Source organism: Crinia signifera, chromosome 5, assembly GCF_055691185.1.
Source record: "Crinia signifera chromosome 5, ASM5569118v1, whole genome shotgun sequence".
Classification (NCBI taxonomy): Eukaryota; Metazoa; Chordata; class Amphibia; order Anura; family Myobatrachidae; genus Crinia; species Crinia signifera.
The window spans coordinates 2,595,080-2,614,835 of record NC_139221.1 but is presented as its reverse complement, the minus strand read 5'-3'; the positions used below and the strand labels follow the sequence as shown (position 1 = coordinate 2,614,835).

The window sequence follows — 19,756 nt, the reverse complement described above, 5'->3', positions numbered from 1 at the left end:
CAAAGGAGCCGATCCAAGCCGATGGTCGCCAGAAGCATCCTCTGCCTTCCAGCAGTTAAAAAGAGCATTCGTGACGGCACCAATCCTCCTCCAACCAGACCTCGACAGGCCCTTCATTCTCGAGGTGGACGCATCCTCAGAAGGGATCGGGGCCATCTTGTCACAAAAAGGTGAGGATCAAGAATTACACCCTTGTGCCTTCCTCTCCAAAAAATTCCTTCCGGCAGAGAAGAATTACCCCATCGGGGAACAGGAGTTGCTTGCAGTCAAAACTGCGTTAGAGGAGTGGCGATACCTTCTGGAGGGGGCACGGCATAAGATCACCGTGTATTCAGACCACAAAAATCTGTCCTTTCTTAAACAGGCTCAGTGCCTTACTGCCCGCCAAGCCCGTTGGGCCATGTTTTTTGAACGCTTTGATTTCCAAATTAAATTCCGACCTGGAACCACGAATACTAAGGCGGACGCTCTATCCCGCTCCTTTGAGACGACCTCTGACCTAGAGACACCTCCTCGTCCAATCCTCGATCCGTTGGTCTTCGCCCAAGTCACCATACAGCCATCTCCTCCTCCAGGTAAAACGTTTGTTCCCCCCGAACTCCGCAAGAAAATATTGACATGGGCACATTCTTCCCGCTTCGCAGGGCACGCAGGAGCACAAAAGACCTTGATGTTCCTGTCACGTTCTTATTGGTGGCCAACCATCCGCCACGACGTAACCAACTTCGTCGCCTCTTGTGTAAGATGTGCTCAGCATAAGGTGCCCAGAACAACTCCTGCTGGTCCTCTCCGCCCTCTAACCATTCCCACAGAACCATGGACCCATCTGTCAATGGACTTCATTTGCGAACTACCTCCTTTAAATGGTCATACTGCAATCTGGGTAGTGGTTGACCGATTCTCTAAAATGGTCCATTTTTTCCCACTAAAAGGTCTCCCCTCTGCTCCAGTACTGGCCCAGCTATTTATCTCAACCATTTTTAAACTCCACGGACTGCCCAAAGAGATTGTATCCGACCGCGGAGTACAGTTCATTGCAAAGTTCTGGAGAGCTCTCTGTGCCGCGGTACAGGTCAAACTCAAGTTTTCCACTGCCTTTCATCCCCAGACCAACGGCCAGACAGAACGGGTGAATCAAGATTTGGAGGCCTTTATCCGACTGTTTGTCTCGTCTTCCCAAGATGACTGGGTGGATCTTCTCCCGTGGGCAGAATATATGCATAACAACTCCTATCACTCTTCCTCCGGAACCACCCCCTTCTTTACAGTATTCGGCAAACATCCACGATCTCCAGATTTCTCAGAATTATCCTCTTCCGAAGTTCCTGCAGCAACCACTTCATTACAACGCTTTGCTAAAATCTGGTCGGATGTCCACACCGCTCTTCTTAAATCTTCCGCCCGATACAAGAGGATGGCAGACAGGAAAAGAAGGGCAGCGCCCAGATTGAAAGTCGGAGACCGGGTATGGCTGTCTACCCGCCATATACGCCTCCGTCTGCCCTCTATGAAGCTGGCTCCCCGGTTCATTGGGCCGTACCCTATCATCCAAGTCATTAATCCGGTCGCTTATAGACTTCAACTTCCTCCTTCCCTAAGGATTTCGAATTCCTTCCATGTGTCCCTCCTCAAGCCTTTAAGGTTGAACTCTTATCAAAAGAAGATTCCCAAACCACCCAAGATTAACTCCGAGAGTGGGGCTGAGTTCGAGGTAAGACGCATTATAGACTCTCGCTGCCGCAATTCTCGTACCCAGTATCTGGTGGAATGGGTTGGGTTTGGTCCCGAAGAGAACTCTTGGGTGGATTCCATTGATTTGCATGCTCCGAGACTGATAAAGCAATTTCTCCAGAGAAATCCTCACAAGGCCCATAGGCGCCCTGGGGTCACCCTGAAAAGGGGGGGTACTGTCACACGTAGCCGCGACGGAGCGCGGCGGGTACAGTACTCACCCGTCCGCGTCCGCCGCCGGCTAGCGTGTGCAGGTCTCGGTCTGCGGTGTGCGGGTAGCAGCAGCTCCAGGTGGGGATGGCAGCAGGGGAGCGTCGGGTAGCGGCGTCCTTGCAGATAGCGGCGCCGGGAGGCCGGCATCGCCATCTTGGTTAGTGTTATCGTACCCTCCCCCCGTGCCGCATCACAGTATTATAGCAACCCCCGCGGTTGGCGGCATCGCGGGCGGCGGGCAGTGCGGGGGGTGGGGGAGCTTTGCCTGGGGCGGGCGGGGGGCTTGCACCGGCCCTGCCCGCAGCTGCACCCACAGCCCCCAGCTGTTTCTCACAGCCTGCCCCCTTCACATAGGAATGTGCCAGCGGGACGGATGGGATGTCAAACACATCTGATTTGGGCTGATTTCTCTGCCCGATCCGTTGGAATCGGGCAAAATCAGCCCAAACCGCATAAGTGTATGGGCACCTTAAGTTGGGCGCTGTGACAGAGATCATTCCCTGATGAAAGGGGATTGTGGCTCCTTCAGTCACTCGGCAATGTCAGGAAGGAAGCCTGTGGCGTTAGCTTGCTGACAGAGGAACCCCGATTCCTGTTGTTTGGAGACTTCCCGTCCGCTCAGGGCTTAGGAATTCCTCAATATTTGTCTTTGTGGAGAATTTGAACACAATTTCAACAGTAACCCTCTTACTGCCGCTTCTCTCTCCGTCCCAGCCAATATCCCATGATAGCGAGGATTTACTAAGCGCAGTCATGAGTTACAGCTTGTGATTGGCCCTCCCACTTGTGATTGGCCCTCCCGCTCACACTTGTGATTGGCCAACCCGCTCACACAATCACAAAACTATCACTTATTCCACACAGCAGTGATAGCCGAAACCTGTGTAAATCCACACAGCACGGACGCTCCACACCAGAGCTTAGTAGGATGCCCCCCCGCCCCGGGCAAACGATGTGTTCCACAAGATCCAGTGGAGGGTATGACCCCTGAGCCAGGATTGCGACTAACATAAGGAGCCGGCATGTGTACAAGTCATTTTAAAACCTTCTAAATTCCCACGCGTGCCCATACCATCAGTGGGCTTGCACTGGATCTCGATTGGTGGATTTAAGAGTCAGGTTTATCCCCCCCCCCCCCCCCTCACGCTGCAGCTGTCCCTCTGCTGCTGCCCCCCTGCTGGGTCTGGCTCCAAAGAGTCTACTAGAGTCCAGAAAGGCACTGTCACGGCTAAAGGGCTGGATGGAGTCGTGTGGTGCACAGGAACTGGAGACGGACCAGGAGGAGTAGGATTGAAACGTGCCGGTTTAATAACGGATTTCATAAATGATAAACTTCACTCAAATACTTCTTTAAGTGACAGTTGGATAACGTAAATAGAGTCCAGCACAATACTAACAACGGGCAGGTAAATCTGGAAACGTATACTTGATGAGCCAGAGTACATAGAGGAAGATCCGGAAAGAGGTTGATTTGATGACAGAAGAAATGGATCCGGATGACTGAAAGATGATGGAATGAATGAGTTGTATGAAGGAGGACAGCGGAAAGCTGTGCAGGGTAATTCTGGGACACAAGCAGGAACAAGCACTAGGTAGGACTTGCAGCATTGGTGTCAGGAGAAAACTTCCTTGTAGCAAGATGCAGGGAGCAAGGCACCAGAGTCAGGAGAGAAAGAGCCAGGATCCGGGAATCAGCTAGGAGTTGTGAATGACTCCAAAGACTCATTGCACTGACACTGAACAGCCTAGGCAGATCCCCTATATCCCCAGGGGGCGGCTGCCATTGGCTGTCAGCGCAGGAAGAGGAGGGAACCTCCACTCTGGGCCAATCTGTCTCCTGCCCTTAATTTTGGACTGCTACCCGATAACGTTTATATGCTACCTTTGCCTCTTGTTCCTGTCTTTATCTACTTGTGTGTGCTGTGATAAAAATAAACCATATTTTGGTTTCATCTGCTCGATGTCTGAGTGATTGAAGAACTCGTATCCTCACACTTGGCATGCACTCATACCATACAGATGTATCACTTGCCATGCACTCATACCATACAGATGTATTCCTTGCCATGCACTCATACCATACAGATGTATTCCTTGGCACGCACTCATACCGTACATATTTATCACTTGCCATGCACTCATACCATACAGATGTATCACTTGGCATTCACTCATACCATACAAATGTGTCACTTGCCATGCACTCATACCATACAGATGTATCACTTGGCATGCACTTATACCATACAGATATATTCCTTGGCACGCACTCATACCATACAGATGTATCACTTGGCATGCACTCATACCATACAGATGTATCACTTGGCAAGCACTCATACCGTACAGACGTATCACTTGGCATGCACTAATACCATACAGATGTATTCCTTGGCACGCACTCATACCATACAGATGTATCACTTGGCACGCACTCATACCATACAGATATATTCCTTGGCACGCACTCATACCATACAGATGTATTGCTTGGCAAGCACTCATACCATACAGATGTATTCCTTGTCACGCACTCATACAATACAGATGTATCACTTGGCATGCACTTATACCATACAGATATATTCCTTGGCACGCACTCATACCATACAGATGTATTGCTTGGCAAGCACTCATACCATACAGATGTATTCCTTGTCACGCACTCATACAATACAGATGTATCACTTGGCATGCACTCATACCATACAGATGTATTGCTTGGCAAGCACTCATACAATACAGATGTATCACTTGGCATGCACTCATACCATACAGATGTATTCCTTGGCACGCACTCATACCATACAGATGTATTGCTTGACAAGCACTCATACAATACAGATGTATCACTTGGCATGCACTCATACCATACAGATGTATCACTTGGCATGCACTTATACCATACAGATGTATTCCTTGTCATGCACTCATACCGTACAGATGTATCACTTGCCATGCACTCATATCATACAGATGTATTGCTTGGCAAGCACTCATACCATACAGATGTATTACTTGCCATGCACTCATACCATACAGACGTATCACTTGGCATGCACTCATACCATACAGATGTATCACTTGGCAAGCACTCATACCGTACAGACGTATCACTTGGCATGCACTAATACCATACAGATGTATTCCTTGGCATGCACTCATACCATACAGATGTATCACTTGGCACGCACTCATACCATACAGACGTATCACTTGGTATGCACTTATACCATACAGATATATTCCTTGGCACGCACTCATACCATACAGATGTATTGCTTGGCAAGCACTCATACCATACAGATGTATTCCTTGTCACGCACTCATACCATACAGACGTATCACTTGGCATGCACTCATACAATACAGATGTATCACTTGGCATGCACTTATACCATACAGACGTATCACTTGGCATGCACTCATACCCTACAGATGTATCACTTGGCATGCACTCATACCATACAGATGTATCACTTGGCATGCACTCATACCATACAGATGTATTGCTTGGCACGCACTCATACCGTACAGATGTATCACTTGGCATGTACTTATACCATACAGATGTATTCCTTGGCACGCACTCGTACCGTACAGATGTATCACTTGCCATGCACTCATACTATACAGATGTATTGCTTGGCAAGCACTCATACCATACAGATGTATTCCTTGCCATGCACTCATACCATATAGATGTATTCCTTGTTATGCATTCATACCGTGCAGATGTATCACGTGTCCTTACAGTGTCTGGATTATTTCTATATTACAGACTCCCCTTTTGTTACACCTCAGGGACATATAGATATATACAATCTATTGACTTCACACTGTGTGGCTACGGTAGATCATTGTACAGTTTCTGTAGGCATGGATGCAATGTAATGATACGGCTGAATGCGTATAATAATCTGTGTTTGTTGTGTGGCTGCTGGCCCTCACCTGATGCTCTCTGTCTTGCGTGTTACACAGGTTGCAGTGACATAAAGCATGAGACTGATGATGATCTGTTTACGTCAGTTCCCTATGAATTGGAGCTACAGACAGGTGATGACAATATAACAGCATGTAATGGTTCTCCTGCCATATTCCAGCAGAGGGGCTTATTCCTAGCTGCAGTTCATATCGGCATTGCGTGAAACTCAATCTCTTCTCTGACAGATCACACAGGACGGAGATCAGCCAAGAGATCTCCCAACTTCTCCCCCGCAGAGCTGGAGTGTTTTGTGGCCCTTATGGATCACTTCCTGCCTGATAATCTTATTAGAGCTGGAGCAATTCCCATCCGACAACGCAAAGCCATCCTGCAGAAGATCGCCCGTCACCTAGAACCCCTGTCTGGCTGTCTGCGCACCCCTCGCCAACTCCGGCACCGCTGGACTGACTTCAATAACCGGGACCCAGATCGTTTGGAAGAGATACGGAGCCGGCTGAGGAGAGGTAATGGGTAGATAGTGGCTCACCGTGGGCCTCCTACTGTTGCTGTTAGTAATAGCACTGACAGGGTAATGCCGAATGGGGCTTAACGCCTGCTGCTGCATTACCGATCTGCACTGCATCCGTCAATGCTATGTCACCTGCACGATCCAAGGCGTAAGCCTAGAGGCCAGGAAAAGTCTGTTACCTGACGGAGAGTCTGTCCTCGTCCTTCACCTGTAGCCATCACTACCCCAAGTGGCATCACTGTCAATGACAGTGTCTGATTCTGTGCAGCATGTGCCCCATCAGCATTAGGCCCAGGTAACACAAGGCTTTGGCCAAGTCTATGAGGGCTGATGATGACGCCTCATACAGTCCTATAAAGCACCAGCAGAATTTGTGTCCTAAAATATAGAAATGTATTCAAGGATAAAAAGGGGTCTGGTATGAGTTCCCGATAGTCATAACACCGACATTGGAATCCCGACGAGTGAGCGCATTGAAGACCCTTGCGGGCTTGGTGGCTCAGTGGCTCGCAACAGGTTCTATTCTCCCTCTATGGGGGTCGTTGGCCCCCGATGAGGGAGAATAGCCCCTGTAAGTTGGGATTCCGATGTTGGTCTACTGACTGTCAGAATCCCGACTGTTGGGAGGCCATGTGGCACCCATAAAAAGGAGAGCTCCAGATATTATTATTACATTTTATATATAAAGCACCATGTGTGTTTTGCAGCACCGTACAGAGAGCATACAGTAGAACAGTACAGGGAGACAGAACAGAACATTACAGTAAACACATAACAACATATAAGTAAAGGTAACAAAGAGCACCACATGTGTTTCGCAGCACCGTACAGAGAGCATACAGTAGAACAGTACAGGGAGACAGAACAGAACATTACAGTAAACACATAACAACATATAAGTAAAGGTAACAAAGAGCACCACACGTGTTTCGCAGCACCGTACAGAGAGCATACAGTAGAACAGTACAGGGAGACAGAACAGAACATTACAGTAAACACATAACAACATATAAGTAAAGGTAACAAAGAGCACCACATGTGTTTTGCAGCACCGTACAGAGAGCATACAGTAGAACAGTACAGGGAGACAGAACAGAACATTACAGTAAACACATAACAACAAATAAGTAAAGGTAACAAAGAGCACCACATGTGTTTCGCAGCACTGTACAGAGAGCATACAGTAGAACAGTACAGGGAGACAGAACAGAACATTACAGTAAACACATAACAACATATAAGTAAAGGTAACAAAGAGCACCACATGTGTTTCGCAGCACCGTACAGAGAGCATACAGTAGAACAGTACAGGGAGACAGAACAGAACATTACAGTAAACACATAACAACAAATAAGTAAAGGTAACAAAGAGCACCACATGTGTTTCGCAGCACCGTACAGAGAGCATACAGTAGAACAGTACAGGGAGATAGAACAGAACATTACAGTAAACACATAACAACAGATAAGTAAAGGAAACAAAGAGCACCACACGTGTTTCGCAGCACTGTACAGAGAGCATACAATAGAACAGTACAGGGAGACAGAACAGAACATTACAGTAAACACATAACAACAGATAAGTAAAGGTAACAAAGAGCACCACAATACAATACACATTACAGCTTAGATATTTGTAGCAAGGAAGTAGTCAGCGTACTACTAGGGGCTGGTGGCCATAGGAAGGATATGAGCCATTACCAGCAGGGGAGTGTGCGGGCAGAGATGGTCGCTGAGTATGGGAGAGCTGTAAGTGAATTGTGAGGAGGAGAGGGCTATGATAACAGGAGGGAAGAGGGTCCTGCTCTGAGGAACTTACAATCTAGTGGGAAGGAGAGACAGACAGATGACATGTGGTGTAACAAGCTGGAGGTGACCTGATGACAGGGTGTAAGCAGGCAGAAGTGGTCAAGGCATGAGGCAGGGGGTCGGAGGAGCAGCCTCAGGAGTAGGTTGTGCAGCGGGAGGGGATGCTTTGATGATTAGATGGGAACTTGCAAGGTCAGGGAGAGTCTAATGGAGCGAGGGAGTGCATTCCACTGATAGTAAGTGATGTGTGTATGATAGTGTGTATGATGTGTGTATGATAGTGTGTATGATAGTGTGTATATAAAAGATTAAATGAGTTTAATAAAATGGGGAGTTAAAATAAATGTACACAATACACAGCAATATCCAATAGAAGAAGGGTATATGCAGTATGGGGGGTATTGAATGCTCCAGGATCATATTGTGTGCTTGTGAATACACAGATAAATGTCTGTTGTTACTACAGAGTAACATTACACAGATGCGAACATGTACCTGACAGCTGCTGGGACGGCTGCATCCCCCACTTACTACTCCCCCCGGTTTGACTCTCCAGCCAGGAGCATGCAGTACCTATATACATGTTGTGGCAGTATTAGCATTGGTGGTGCTGGTGAGATTCCGTGTGCGGCTGCATGGATCCGCTCCCATAGAGACAGCCAGACCAGTGGGGCTGCAGTAGGAGCCCAGCACGCCTGGAGGCCAGTGGGGCCACAATGCTAGCATTCTTACCTGCAGGAGGCGGGGATGAATACAATGGGGATTTCTGTTACAGCATTGCAGAATGGAGACAACAGAACCGGACTCCTTTATAGAACCCGAAGAGCCGGAAGCATTGTGGTTACAGGAGATGGTGTATATGTGCTGCAGTTCCCATGGGGTAACCTGTCAGGGTAAGCGCTGTCCGCAGGTGTCGACTATGTCAGCACAGAACAGAATGGGATCATTGGGTAGACAATCATTAGGTCTACAATCATTAGGTCGCCACCACTAGGCCGACATGCATTAAGGTCAACATGACTGATGGTCGACATGCAGGAAGGTCGACAGGACTTAATGTCAACATGGGTTAGGTCGACAGGGTCATAAGATTAACTGGGTCATAAGGTCGACATGGGGTTTTTCACAGTTTTTTTACCTGAATTTCGTCAGAGTCCATGGACTTGGTCGCTTGGCTCGCTGCGCTCGGCACACTATTTTATTCTGCCACCACGTCCTAGTGGATGGTAGGGCATGAAGTACCGCCTGTCGGCACATGTCGGCTCAAAAAACCTGTGAAAATCCCGATGTCGACCTTATGACCCTGTCGACTTTCCCCATGTCGACTTTACGACCCTGTCGACCTAACCCATGTTGACCATCAGTCATGTCGACCTTAATGCATGTTGACCTAGTGGTGTCAACCCAATGCTTGTAGAACTAATACGGTACTTGTGTGTTATCAAGGCGCCCAAGTTTCTTACGTACGACGCCATAGGAAAGTCGCATCGCATCACATCGCATCACATCACATCGCATCACATCGCATCGCATCACATCGCATCACATCGCATCACATCGCATCGCATGGGCCATTTTAAGGGTGTACGATGCCATTTTAAGGGCCGTGCGGTGCGATCCGATCCGATTTTCCTATGTAATTTATTCACTGCTCACTTAGCCCGGGGGATCTCATCGCATCGTATCGCACCTCCCGCATATATAGGGTGTACGATGCCATTACATTACCTATATAATTATATCATTGTATGACATACAATGAGGTTTTAGGCACCCCCCCCCCCCCATTTTCCACGCTACGCCGAAGCGCAGAGAGCCCCGCGGAACACGTCCTCCAACCTTTTCATACCCCTACTATCCACGTCGGCGTGGAGTTGACTTTCTATAGTGTGGAGAGCGCAGCGAGCCACCGAGCCCGAAGCGTGGTGAGCGGATGCGGATTACTTTACATGTATTCAAACTATATAAAATCAACTCCATGCCGACGTGTGGATAGTAGGGGTGTGAGAAGGTCGGAGGACGCGTTCCACCGCCGCTTGCCACGCTTCGGTGGTGGCGTGGATAGTGGGGGGGGGTGCCTAAAACCTCATTATATGTCATTATTGTATACATAATGGCATCGTACACCCTATAAAATATATGAGAGCACTGAAAAAATGACATAGGAAAATCAGGTTGCATCGCATCGCACGGCCCTTAAAATGGCTCATGCGATGCAATTCGATTTTCCTACGCAAGATAGCCCACTAAGCAAATAGCTTAGTGGGCGCCATGATAATACACAAGTACCCCTAATACTTGGTGACCGTGTGACTGTATCCCCCTTAAACACCGCTCCAAGGTATCAAAGTTTCCATATATAGAAGTATCTGACCAGAGCAGGGGTCCTCAAACTATTTTGCTCTGGGACCACATCAGACAATAAAAATAATTACAGGACACCAACAAGTTACTGCAGAAAGTCATCACATTACACGTGTAGTCAGCAGACAGCACATACATGGCAGCATTGTGGAGGTACAGAGTGATGGGAGGAGTCTGATACACCATAACCCATCACACGTGTAGTCAGCAGACAGCACATACATGGCAGCATTGTGGAGACACAAAGTGATGGGAGGAGTCTGATATACCATAACCCATCACATCACACGTGTAGTCAGCAGACAGCACATACATGGCAGCATTGTGGAGGCACAGAGTGATGGGAGGAGTCTGATATACCATAACCCATCACATCACACGTGTAGTCAGCAGACAGCACATACATGGCAGCATTGTGGAGGCACAGAGTGATGGGAGGAGTCTGATATACCATAACCCATCACATCACACGTGTAGTCAGCAGACAGCACATACATTGCAGCATTGTGGGGGCACAGACTGATGGGAGGAGTCTAATATACCATAACCCATCACATCACACGTGTAGTCAGCAGACAGCACATACATGGCAGCATTGTGGAGGCACAGAGTGATGGGAGGAGTCTAATATACCATAACCCATCACATCACACGTGTAGTCAGCAGACCGCACATACATGGCAGCATTGTGGGGGCACAGACTGATGGGAGGAGTCTAATATACCATAACCCATCACATCACACGTGTAGTCAGCAGACAGCACATACATGGTGGCAGCATTGTGGAGGCACAGAGTGATGGGAGGAGTCTAATATACCATACCCCATCACATTACACGTGTAGTCAGCAGACAGCACATACATGGCAGCATTGTGGGTGCACAGAGTGATGGGAGGAGTCAGATATACCATAACCCATCACATTACACGTGTAGACAGCAGACAGCACATACATGGCAGCATTGTGGGGGCACAGAGTGATGGGAGGAGTCTGATATACCATAACCCATCACATCACGCGTGTAGTCAGCAGACAGCACATACATGGCAGCATTGTGGGGGCACAGAGTGATGGGAGGAGTCTGATATACCATAACCCATCACATCACATGTGTAGTCAGCAGACAGCACATACATGGCAGCATTGTGGGGGCACAGAGTGATGGGAGGAGTCTAATATACCATAACCCATCACATCACATGTGTAGTCAGCAGACAGCACATACATGGCAGCATTGTGGAGGCACAGAGTGATGGGAGGAGTCTGATATACCATAACCCATCACATCACACGTGTAGTCAGCAGACAGCACATACATGGCAGCATTGTGGGGGCACAGAGTGATGGGAGGAGTCTAATATACCATAACCCATCACATCACACGTGTAGTCAGCAGACAGCACATACATGGCAGCATTGTGGGGGCACAGAGTGATGGGAGGAGTCTGATATACCATAACCCATCACATCACAGGTGTAGTCAGCAGACAGCACATACATGGCAGCATTGTGGAGGCACAGAGTGATGGGAGGAGTCTAATATACCATAACCCATCACATCACATGTATAGTCAGCAGACAGCACATACATGGCAGCATTGTGGAGGCACAGAGTGATGGGAGGAGTCTAATATACCATAACTCATCACATCACACGTGTAGTCAGCAGACAGCACATACATGGCAGCATTGTGGAGGCACAGAGTGATGGGAGGAGTCTAATATTCCATAACACATCACACGTGTAGTCAGCAGACAGCACATACATGGCAGCATTGTGGAGGCACAGAGTGATGGGAGGAGTCTAATATACCATAACCCATCACATCACATGTGTAGTCAGCAGACAGCACATACATGGCAGCATTGTGGAGGCACAGAGTGATGGGAGGAGTCTGATATACCATAACCCATCACATCACATGTGTAGTCAGCAGACAGCACATACATGGCAGCATTGTGGGTGCACAGAGTGATGGGAGGAGTCAGATATACCATAACCCATCACATTACACGTGTAGACAGCAGACAGCACATACATGGCAGCATTGTGGGGGCACAGAGTGATGGGAGGAGTCTGATATACCATAACCCATCACATCACGCGTGTAGTCAGCAGACAGCACATACATGGCAGCATTGTGGGGGCACAGAGTGATGGGAGGAGTCTAATATACCATAACCCATCACATCACATGTGTAGTCAGCAGACAGCACATACATGGCAGCATTGTGGAGGCACAGAGTGATGGGAGGAGTCTGATATACCATAACCCATCACATCACACGTGTAGTCAGCAGACAGCACATACATGGCAGCATTGTGGGGGCACAGAGTGATGGGAGGAGTCTAATATACCATAACCCATCACATCACACGTGTAGTCAGCAGACAGCACATACATGGCAGCATTGTGGGGGCACAGAGTGATGGGAGGAGTCTGATATACCATAACCCATCACATCACAGGTGTAGTCAGCAGACAGCACATACATGGCAGCATTGTGGAGGCACAGAGTGATGGGAGGAGTCTAATATACCATAACCCATCACATCACATGTATAGTCAGCAGACAGCACATACATGGCAGCATTGTGGAGGCACAGAGTGATGGGAGGAGTCTAATATACCATAACTCATCACATCACACGTGTAGTCAGCAGACAGCACATACATGGCAGCATTGTGGAGGCACAGAGTGATGGGAGGAGTCTAATATTCCATAACACATCACACGTGTAGTCAGCAGACAGCACATACATGGCAGCATTGTGGAGGCACAGAGTGATGGGAGGAGTCTAATATACCATAACCCATCACATCACATGTGTAGTCAGCAGACAGCACATACATGGCAGCATTGTGGAGGCACAGAGTGATGGGAGGAGTCTGATATACCATAACCCATCACATCACACGTGTAGTCAGCAGACAACACATAAATGGCAGCATTGTGGAGGCACAGAGTGATGGGAGGAGTCTGATATACCATAACCCATCACATGACACGTGTAGTCAGCAGACAGCACATACATGGCAGCATTGTGGAGGCACAGAGTGATGGGAGGAGTCTGATATACCATAACCCATCACATCACATGTGTAGTCAGCAGACAGCACATACATGGCAGCATTGTGGAGGCACAAAATAATGGGAGGAGTCTGATATACCATAACCCATCACATCACACGTTTAATCAGCAGACAGCACATACATGGCAGCATTGTGGAGGCACAGAGTGATGGGAGGAGTCTTATGTACCATATACCATCACATCACATGTGTAATCAGCAGACAGCACATACATGGCAGCATTGTGGAGGCACAGAGGGATGGGAGGAGTCTAATATACCATAACCCATCACATCACACGTGTAGTCAGCAGACAGCACACACATGGCAGCATTGTGGAGGCATAGAGTGATGGGAGGAGTCTAATATACCATAAACATCACGTCACATGTGTAGTCAACAGACAGCACATACATGGCAGCATTGTGGAGGCACAGAGGGATGGGAGGAGTCTAATATACCATAACCCATCACATCACACGTGTAGTCAGCAGACAGCACACACATGGCAGCATTGTGGAGGCATAGAGTGATGGGAGGAGTCTAATATACCATAAACATCACATCACATGTGTAGTCAACAGACAGCACATACATGGCAGCATTGTGGAGGCACAGAGTGATGGGAGGAGTCTAATATACCATAACTCATCACATCACACGTGTAGTCAGCAGACAGCACATACATGGCAGCATTGTGGAGGCACAGAGTGATGGGAGGAGTCTAATATTCCATAACACATCACACGTGTAGTCAGCAGACAGCACATACATGGCAGCATTGTGGAGGCACAGAGTGATGGGAGGAGTCTAATATACCATAACCCATCACATCACATGTGTAGTCAGCAGACAGCACATACATGGCAGCATTGTGGAGGCACAGAGTGATGGGAGGAGTCTGATATACCATAACCCATCACATCACACGTTTAGTCAGCAGACAACACATAGATGGCAGCATTGTGGAGGCACAGAGTGATGGGAGGAGTCTGATATACCATAACCCGTCACATCACACGTGTAGTCAGCAGACAGCACATACCTGTACATGGCAGCATTGTGGGGGCACAGAGTGATGGGAGGAGTCTAATATACCATAACCCATCACATCACACGTGTAGTCAGCAGACAGCACATACATGGCAGCATTGTGGAGGCACAGAGTGATGGGAGGAGTCTGATATACCATAACCCATCACATGACACGTGTAGTCAGCAGACAGCACATACATGGCAGCATTGTGGAGGCACAGAGTGATGGGAGGAGTCTGATATACCATAACCCATCACATCACATGTGTAGTCAGCAGACAGCACATACATGGCAGCATTGTGGAGGCACAAAATAATGGGAGGAGTCTGATATACCATAACCCATCACATCACACGTGTAATCAGCAGACAGCACATACATGGCAGCATTGTGGAGGCACAGAGTGATGGGAGGAGTCTTATGTACCATATACCATCACATCACATGTGTAATCAGCAGACAGCACATACATGGCAGCATTGTGGAGGCACAGAGGGATGGGAGGAGTCTAATATACCATAACCCATCACATCACACGTGTAGTCAGCAGACAGCACACACATGGCAGCATTGTGGAGGCATAGAGTGATGGGAGGAGTCTAATATACCATAAACATCACATCACATTTGTAGTCAACAGACAGCACATACATGGCAGCATTGTGGAGGCACAGAGGGATGGGAGGAGTCTAATATACCATAACCCATCACATCACACGTGTAGTCAGCAGGCAGCACATACATGGCAGCATTGTGGGGGCACAGTGATGGGTGGAGTCTAATATACCATAACCCATCACATCACACGTGTAGTCAGCAGACAGCACATACATGGCAGCATTGTGGAGGCACAGAGTGATGGGAGGAGTCTAATATACCATAACCCATCACATCACACGTGTAGTCAGCAGACAGCACATACATGGCAGCATTGTGGAGGCACATAGTGATGGGAGGAGTCTGATATACCATAACCCATCACATCACACGTGTAGTCAGCAGACAGCACATACATGGCAGTACTGTGGAGGCACAGAGTGATGGGAGGAGTCTAATATACCATAACCCATCACATCACACGTGTATTCAGCAGGCAGCACATACATGGCAGCATTGTGGAGGCACAGAGTGATGGGAGGAGTCTGATATACCATAACCCATCACATCACACGTGTAGTCAGCAGACAGCACATACATGGCAGCATTGTGGGGGCACAGAGTGATGGGAGGAGTCTAATATACCATAACCCATCACATCACACGTGTAGTCAGCAGACAGCACATACATGGCAGCATTGTGGAGGCACATAGTGATGGGAGGAGTCTGATATACCATAACCCGTCACATCACACGTGTAGTCAGCAGACAGCACATACATGGCAGCATTGTGGAGGCACAGAGGTATGGGAGGAGTCTTATGTACCATATACCATCACATCACATGTGTAATCAGCAGACAGCACATACATGGCAGCATTGTGGAGGCACAGAAGGATGGGAGGAGTCTAATATACCATAACCCATCACATCACACATGTAGTCAGCAGACAGCACATACATGGCAGCACTGTGGAGGCACAGAGTGATGGGAGGAGTCTAATATACCATAACCCATCACATCACACGTGTAGTCAGCAGGCAGCACATACATGGCAGCATTGTGGAGGCACAGAGTGATGGGAGGAGTCTGATATACCATAACCCATCACATCACACGTGTAGTCAGCAGACAGCACATACATGGCAGCATTGTGGGGGCACAGAGTGATGGGAGGAGTCTGATATACCATAACCCGTCACATCACACGTGTAGTCAGCAGACAGCACATACATGGCAGCATTGTGGAGGCACAGAGGTATGGGAGGAGTCTTATGTACCATATACCATCACATCACATGTGTAATCAGCAGACAGCACATACATGGCAGCATTGTGGAGGCACAGAAGGATGGGAGGAGTCTAATATACCATAACCCATCACATCACACGTGTAGTCAGCAGACAGCACACACATGGCAGCATTGTGGAGGCATAGAGTGATGGGAGGAGTCTAATATACCATAACCCATCACATCACACGTGTAGTCAGCAGACAGCACATACATGGCAGCATTGTGGAGGCACAGAGTGATGGGAGGAGTCTAATATACCATAACCCATCACATCACACGTGTAGTCAGCAGACAGCACATACATGGCAGCATTGTGGAGGCACAGAGTGATGGGAGGAGTCTAATATACCATAACCCATCACATCACACGTGTAGTCAGCAGACAGCACATACATGGCAGCATTGTGGAGGCACATAGTGATGGGAGGAGTCTGATATACCATAACCCGTCACATCACACGTGTAGTCAGCAGACAGCACATACATGGCAGCATTGTGGAGGCACAGAGGTATGGGAGGAGTCTTATGTACCATATACCATCACATCACGTGTGTAATCAGCAGACAGCACATACATGGCAGCATTGTGGAGGCACAGAAGGATGGGAGGAGTCTAATATACCATAACCCATCACATCACACATGTAGTCAGCAGACAGCACATACATGGCAGCACTGTGGAGGCACAGAGTGATGGGATGAGTCTAATATACCATAACCCATCACATCACACGTGTAGTCAGCAGGCAGCATATACATGGCAGCATTAAGGAGGCACAGAGTGATGGGAGGAGTCTGATATACCATAACCCATCACATCACACGTGTAGTCAGCAGACAGCACATACATGGCAGCATTGTGGGGGCACAGAGTGATGGGAGGAGTCTGATATACCATAACCCGTCACATCACATGTGTAATCAGCAGACAGCACATACATGGCAGCATTGTGGAGGCACAGAAGGATGGGAGGAGTCTAATATACCATAACCCATCACATCACACATGTAGTCAGCAGACAGCACATACATGGCAGCACTGTGGAGGCACAGAGTGATGGGAGGAGTCTAATATACCATAACCCATCACATCACACGTGTAGTCAGCAGACAGCACATACATGGCAGCATTGTGGAGGCACAGAAGGATGGGAGGAGTCTAATATACCATAACCCATCACATCACACATGTAGTCAGCAGACAGCACATACATGGCAGCACTGTGGAGGCACAGAGTGATGGGAGGAGTCTAATATACCATAACCCATCACATCACACGTGTAGTCAGCAGACAGCACATACATGGCAGCATTGTGGAGGCACAGAGGTATGGGAGGAGTCTTATGTACCATATACCATCACATCACACGTGTAATCAGCAGACAGCACATACATGGCAGCATTGTGGAGGCACAGAAGGATGGGAGGAGTCTAATATACCATAACCCATCACATCGCACGTGTAGTCAGCAGACAGCACACACATGGCAGCATTGTGGAGGCATAGAGTGATGGGAGGAGTCTAATATACCATAACCATCACATCACATGTGTAGTCAACAGACAGCACATACATGGCAGCATTGTGGAGGCACAGAGGGATGGGAGGAGTCTAATATACCATAACCCATCACATCACACGTGTAGTCAGCAGACAGCACATACATGGCAGCATTGTGGAGGCACAGAGTGATGGGAGGAGTCTAATATACCATAACCCATCACATCACACATGTAGTCAGCAGACAGCACATACATGGCAGCACTGTGGAGGCACAGAGTGATGGGAGGAGTCTAATATACCATAACCCATCACATCACACGTGTAGACAGCAGACAGCACATACATGGCAGCATTGTGGGGGCACAGAGTGATGGGAGGAGTCTGATATACCATAACCCATCACATCACACGTGTAGTCAGCAGACAGCACATACATGGCAGCACTGTGGAGGCACAGAGTGATGGGAGGAGTCTAATATACCATAACCCATCACATCACATGTGTAGTCAGCAGACAGCACATACATGGCAGCATTGTGGAGGCACAGAGTGATGGGAGGTGTCTGATATACCATAACCCATCACATCACACGTGTAGTCAGCAGACAGCACATACATGGCAGCATTGTGGAGGCACAGAGTGATGGGAGGAGTCTAATATACCATAACCCATCACATCACACGTGTAGTCAGCAGACAGCACATACATGGCAGCATTGTGGGGGCACAGAGTGATGGGAGGAGTCTGATATACCATATCACATCACACGTGTAGTCAGCAGACAGCACATACATGGCAGCATTGTGGGGGCACAGAGGGATGGGAGGAGTCTGATATACCATAACCCATCACATCACACGTGTAGTCAGCAGACAGCACATACATGGCAGCATTGTGGAGGCACAGAGTGATGGGAGGAGTCTAATATACCATAACCCATCACATCACACGTGTAGTCAGCAGACAGCACATACATGGCAGCATTGTGGGGGCACAGAGTGATGGGAGGAGTCTGATATACCATAACCCATCACATCACATGTGTAGTCAGCAGACAGCACATACATGGCAGCATTGTGGGGGCACAGAGGGATGGGAGGAGTCTGATATACCATAACCCATCACATCACATGTGTAGTCAGCAGACAGCACATACATGGCAGCATTGTGGGGGCACAGAGGGATGGGAGGAGTCTGATATACCATAACCCATCACATCACACGTGTAGTCAGCAGACAGCACATACATGGCAGCATTGTGGGGGCACAGAGTGATGGGAGGAGTCTTATGTACCATATACCATCACATCACATGTGTAATCAGCAGACAGCACATACATGGCAGCATTGTGGAGGCACAGAGTGATGGGAGGAGTCTTATGTACCATATACCATCACATCACATGTGTAATCAGCAGACAGCACATACATGGCAGCATTGTGGAGGCACAGAGGGATGGGAGGAGTCTAATATACCATAACCCATCACATCACACGTGTAGTCAGCAGACAGCACACACATGGCAGCATTGTGGAGGCATAGAGTGATGGGAGGAGTCTAATATACCATAAACATCACATCACATGTGTAGTCAACAGACAGCACATACATGGCAGCATTGTGGAGGCACAGAGGGATGGGAGGAGTCTAATATACCATAACCCATCACATC

The 19,756-nt window shown here is 48.3% G+C and overlaps 1 protein-coding gene across 11 annotated transcripts in view; it reads left to right on the top strand.

The window, feature by feature from the left end:
• Positions 1–19,756, top strand: part of LOC146079846 (uncharacterized) — a 214,461-nt gene that overhangs the window by 67,768 nt on the left and 126,937 nt on the right. For all 11 annotated transcript variants that reach the window (XM_083186495.1, XM_083186496.1, XM_083186491.1 and 8 more), the window contains 2 exons: positions 5,926–6,000; positions 6,115–6,393. In XM_083186495.1, the coding sequence (XP_083042621.1) occupies positions 5,926–6,000; positions 6,115–6,393 (354 nt within the window). The remainder of the gene's footprint in view (positions 1–5,925; positions 6,001–6,114; positions 6,394–19,756) is intronic.